General features: G+C 40.2%; 1 protein-coding gene across 1 annotated transcript in view; it reads right to left on the bottom strand.

The window, feature by feature from the left end:
- LOC144975394 (uncharacterized) overlaps positions 1-6000 on the bottom strand; it is a gene marked incomplete in the record, with an annotated part of 159214 nt that overhangs the window by 80786 nt on the left and 72428 nt on the right. The window contains 2 exon segments of the mRNA XM_078919416.1: positions 3564-3629; positions 5686-5769. Of these exon segments, the coding sequence (XP_078775542.1) occupies positions 3564-3629; positions 5686-5769 (150 nt within the window).

A 6000-nucleotide genomic window follows, 5' to 3' on the forward strand; every position in this document is an offset into this window, starting at 1 on the left:
TTCTTTGACCAAATTTTGATTTCAAACCCTGTGGCTAAGAAATGAAATGCTACAAAATACCAAACATGATAAACAAAAATCAAATCAATCAATATTCAACTCTTATTCAGAGACGCCAACTTTAAATTTGGCTCACAGGAGTTTCAGACACCACTTGTAGGAATTTCAACGCCGAAAGAGGAATTTCCGCACACAAGACAAAGGAATTCGAATGGTATTTGATATTGTGTTTACATATTGTATAGTTCTAAATAGATAACTCATTAGAATTATATTATGATACATAAACACATTGCCAAATACAAACCCAAAGTTTCCTTATTTCAAATGAAGTAAAGCGCCAAAACCTAATGGTAGAGATTGTAGTACTGGTGGTAGTGAGGATGATGTGGTGTTGGTGGTTGTAGTTATAGCAGTAGTGATGATGAAGATGTGATAGTGGTTGTTGTTGTAGTAGTAGTGGTAGTGATGATGATGTGAGTAGTAGTGGTAGTGATGATGATGTGGTGGTGGTGGTGGTTGAAGTAGTAGTTGTAGTGATGATGATGTAGTGGTGGTATAGTGGTTGTAGTCGTGATGATAATGATGTGGTGGTGGTTGTAGTAGTGGTGGTGATGGTGGTTGTAGTACAAATGGTAGTGATGATATTGTGGTAATGGTGTTTGTAGTAGTAGTCGTGGTAATGATGATAATGTGGTGGTGGTGGTGGTTGTAGTAGTAGTAGTGGTAATGATGATGATGTGGTGGTGGTGGTTGTAGTAGTAGTGACAGTGATGATGATGTGGTGGTGGTGGTTGTAGTAGTAGTGGTAGTGATGATGATGATGATGTAGTGGTGGTTGAAGTAGTAGTAGTAGTAGTAGTAGTAGTAGTTGTAGTGATTATGATGTGGTTGTAGTAGTAGTGGTAGTGATGATGATGTGGTGGTGGTGGTGGTTGTAGTAGTAGTGACAGTGATGATGTGGTGGTGGTGGTTGTAGTAGTAGTGGTGATGATGATGTAGTAGTAGTAGTAGTAGTAGTAGTAGTAGTAGTAGTAGTAGTAGTAGTAGTAGTAGTAGTAGTAGTAGTAGTAGTAGTAGTAGTAGTAGTAGTAGTTGTAGTGATTATGATGTGGTGGTGGTGGTTGTAGTAGCAGTGGTGATGGTAGTGATGAAGATGAAGTGGTGGTGGTGCTTGTAGTAGTAGTGGTAGTGATGATGTGATGGTGGTGGTTGTTGTAGTAGTAGTGATAGTGATGATGTGGTGGTGGTTGTAGTAGTAGTGGTAGTTGCAGTGATGATGATGTGGTGGTGGTGGTTGCAGTAGTAGTGGTAGTGATGATGTGGTGGTGGTGGTTGTAGTAGTAGTGCTAGTGATGATGTGGTGGTGGTGGTTGTAGTAGCAGTAGTGGTAATGATGATGTTGTGGTGGTGGTTGTAGTAGTAGTGGTAATGATGATGTGGTGGTGGTGGTTGTAGTAGTAGTGGTAATGACGATGTAATGGTGTTGGTGGTGGTTGTAGTAGTAGTGGTAGTGATGATGATGTGGTAGTGGTCATTGTAGTAGTAGTGGTAGTGATGATGTAATGCTGGTGGTTGTAGTGGTAGTGATGATGTGGTGGTGGTGGTGATTGTAGTAGCAGTGGTGGTGGTAGTGATGAAGATGAAGTGGTGGTGGTGCTTGTAGTAGTAGTGGTAGTGATGATGTGGTGGTGGTGGTTGTTGTAGTAGTAGTAGTGATTGTGATGATGTGGTGGTGGTGGTGGTTGTAGTAGTAGTGGTAGTGATGTTGTAGTGGTGGTTGTAGTAGTAGTGGTAGTTGCAGTATTGATGATGTGGTGGTGGTGGTTGCAGTAGTAGTGGTAGTGATGGTTGTAGTAGTAGTGCTAGTGATGATGTGGTGATGGTGGTTGTAGTAGTAGTAGTAGTGGTAATGATGTGGTGGTGGTGGTTGTAGTAGCTATGGTGGTGGTAATGATGAAGATGAAGTGGTGGTGGTGCTTGTAGTAGTAGTGGTAGTGATGATGTGGTGGTGGTTGTATTAGAAGTGATGATGATGTGATAGTGGTTGTAATAGTGATGGTAGTTGTGGTAGTGATGATGATGTGGTGGTGGTGGTGGTTGTAGTAGTAGTGGTAGTGATGATGTGCTGGTGGTTGCAGTAGTAGTGGTAGTGATGATGATGTGGTGGTGATTGCAGTAGTAGTGACAGTGATGATGATGTTGTGGTTGGGGGGGGGGGGGGGGGGGGGGGGGGGGGGGAAGGTATCCTGGAACAAAATGACCTCACCGGAATTTGACGGAAGTTGCCCGGAGCCCGGAATTTTTTGCTCCAGACCGGAGTTTTTTCCGGTGAAACCGGAGTTTTGGCATCACTGTCTTATTTCTAAAATCATAATCTGACTTAAAACATGCTGAGGTGGCGACTCATTTCTGAATTGAATTATTCCGTCTACTTTAATGCCGAATGGAGCCATTTGGAGGACGGGATGCGCTCACGTGATCACTTTTAGCGTGCGTCTTTCAAGTGATCAGTTCAATGTTTTGGTAGCTCCGTTAATTAATTATTATTTATTTCTATTTCTGGGTTATAATTCACTTATTCAATTTTATTAATTTGTAAAGGATCGTACGATGTTAGCATTGATAATATAAATCAGAACTGCCTACTTCAAATTTCAGAAATTTGTAGATTTCAAGATGAAAAAAGAAAATTCACCATAAAAATAGCTTTAAAAATCATAATTTGCCCTCAGCATAATAATTAGAAAATGCCCCCCATGTGCCGCTATGTGGTCTAGTGGTATGACACTCGCTTTCAGATCGGAAGGTCCTGGGTTCAAGCCTCACTCAGTGCATAGTTGAGTCCTTGGAGAAGGCTCTTTACTCACATTCTCTCACTGTACTCAGGTGTAAAATGAGTACCTGGTCGTTAACAGCATTGTGTCTGTCTGAAAAAAATTGTAATATCGCCTAACAGGCGTCATGTCCCGTACTACATGTCAAGTTGGCCAGGGACCCCTTGTAAAGTGCTTTGAGCATGTTTAGTGGATATTGCACTATATAAAAGCTTAATTTATGTCCTAAATAAAGTTTCTCTGGAATGACACTTTCCTTTTCAGTAATATGTATTGAGTCATGTGTGGCTATGTGGACTAGTGGTATGACACTCGCTTTCGGATCGGAAGGTCCTTGGTTCGAGCCTCGCACTTGGCACATAGTTGAGTCCTTGGCAAGGCTCTTTATTCACATTCTCTCACCGTACTCAGGTGTAAAATGAGTACCTGGCCGTTAACAGCGTTATCTTTGTCCGAAAAATTGTAATATCGCCTAACAGGCGTCATGTCTCGTCCTACATGTTGCTGTTGACCAGGGACCTCTTGTAAAGCGCTTTGAGTACATTTTGTGGATTTGCGCTATAAAAAGCTCAATTTTTAAAAAAAAAAATTTTTGAGTCAAGGACACAGTTAAAACTCTGCAGCTGGAGTCAAAAATTCTAAATTCTACTGAATTTTAGTTAACGCACAGCAGGTCTGTATAAAAATGCATCTGTCACTACACACAACAATTATTAGGCTACTTACTTGACAATGGCCAGACCCCTGGATGTGCCCGTAATTTTCTGATAGTTGCAGATTACCCTGTCTTCGCTGGGGAGGAAATATGAAAGAAATAATGAAGACGTCAACATGTGCCAGTAATTTTCTGATAGTTGTAGATTACCCTGTCTTCGCTGGGGAGGAAATATGAAAGAAATAATGAAGACGTCAACATGTGCCAGTAATTTTCTGATAGTTGCAGATTACCCTGTCTTCGCTGGGGAGGAAATATGAAAGAAATAATGAAGACGTCAACATGTGCCAGTAATTTTCTGATAGTTGTAGATTACCCTGTCTTCGCTGGGGAGGAAATATGAAAGAAATAATGAAGACGTCAACATGTGCCAGTAATTTTCTGATAGTTGCAGATTACCCTGTCTTCGCTGGGGAGGAAATATGAAAGAAATAATGAAGACGTCAAAATTGACACACGGTGACAAAGCTGAATCGATCACAAATTTGATAACTCGGGCACTGTGAACATATCCATGGCATCGGTTGATAATCATAATTAAACTTTTTAAAAACTGAACCCTGCTGGAAACTTAATTAAAAAAAAAAAAAAGACAAACCCCCCCCCACAACACAAAATCAAGAGTTTTCATAATTTTCTATCAGTTAAATAATGTAAAATAAACCAAAAAACTGGCGATCCAGCTCCAATAGAATAGCAGCAGAATCTTATGGTTCTCACACTACTATCTTATGACAATCGACCCGATCAGCAAAGTCCGGTCCGCATTTGCGCACCCTCGCAAACCCGCCCGGTAGCATCGTCACAGCACACCGTTCAACTAGATGCTCTGCCGTTTCGGGTTCTTGCCCACATCGGGTACACGTGGGACAGGTGGAAAGTCCCCACTGATGAAGTGCATTTGCTGTTAGGCAGCTCCTCGACTGAAGCCGATTCGCAGCCACCCAGTGTAGAATAGAATAGCAGAAACAGTTTCTCAAACGTTCAAAAGAAGGGTAAACAGAGTATCAACTTTATCCACACTTTTTCGACACTTTAAAACGCCAACAATTTTGATACCAGATCGTCAGTTTTTCGTTTATTTTATTTATAAACTAACTAACCCAGAGAAACTGTAACTGCCTCTTTCTGAGAATTACATATTTAAATAACCTAAGAATGGCCAAAAGTGATTTTTAAAAGCAATACCAGACCCCAGAGGATCCGGATCGTGATACGTGGAGACAGCTGACCAGCAACGTGCTCAAGAGTACAAGCCATGATGGATGATGAACTCAAGAGAAACTGAGAACGCAATTTTTTTATCCTCTCCCCCCCCCCCCCCCCCCCCCAAATATCTCAGTATTGGAGTTCTTCTGCTTGTTTTTTTTTCTTTTTTTTTTTTGTGACAAACATCTCAAAAACGACATTTTGAGCCAGCCTCTTGTCTGACCAACCGATGATGTAGTATGTATGCCATTATAGAGCTTTGGAGGACTCATGAGAAATAGCGTTTTATTATCTATTACATTTCACTGCTTTCACTTTGTACCTATTCTTTAATTATTTTAGGGGGGAGCAAGAGGTATTATAAATAAAATAATACGATTTCTGACCGACATCGGGAACTTATGGACCTCGAGCAAACACTTCTTAAACCTGGTGTCTTGCTCGGAGGTCCATTTTATCGTATATCATTTCACCCCTCTCCATAAATAGTAACGCGTAATAATATCAAATGATTACAATGAATATTTGTGACGTCAGAATTTCAAGCATTAAATTTCATTAAATTTGATTTTTAAAAAAAAAGAAATCAGATTGTCAAACATTAAATTTGACTAATACTAGATTTTTTTGATTTTTTAAAATCAGATTTTCAAGAATTAAATTTCACTAATATTAAATAAAAAAAAATAAAAAAGAAAAAAGTATCATTTAAATATTTTCGTAAATGTCTTTTATTGAGAAATAATGAAAGAAGAATGGGTCGAGGGGAAGAATAAAAGATTTCTTACACTCTTGCACTTTGGAATCCCAACTTTGTTCCCCGATGACGTGCACTCGCAAGCAACCCTGTGCAATGATCGGGAACACGTTCAGAATTCTAAAAACGAACAAGAGTGTAAGAACCTATTTATCATTATATCATACCAGTATGCGATGGACGGATGTTCCCTCAAGGTACACGTGGGTATCAAAGGAAGCTTCTTGAGGTCTTCTCTCGTCTCCTCCTCACTGGAAATAACAAAACAAAACAAAACAAATATACAAAAGTGATAATGGAGTATAAAAAAAAAATTAATTATGCCCTTCTGCAATGGCATCATATTACAAAGGATAACAGGGACGCCTAGTTTTTTGTGTGTATTTTTTGGGGTATTTTTTTGGAGGCGTATTACTATGGATAAGAGGGACGCCTATTTTTTTTTTTGGGGGGGGGGGGGGGGGGGGGGGGGGGGGCCCCGT

Source organism: Berghia stephanieae, chromosome 6, assembly GCF_034508935.2.
Source record: "Berghia stephanieae isolate SIO BIC M18660-M18661 chromosome 6, UCSD_Bste_1.3, whole genome shotgun sequence".
NCBI lineage: Eukaryota > Metazoa > Mollusca > Gastropoda > Nudibranchia > Aeolidiidae > Berghia > Berghia stephanieae.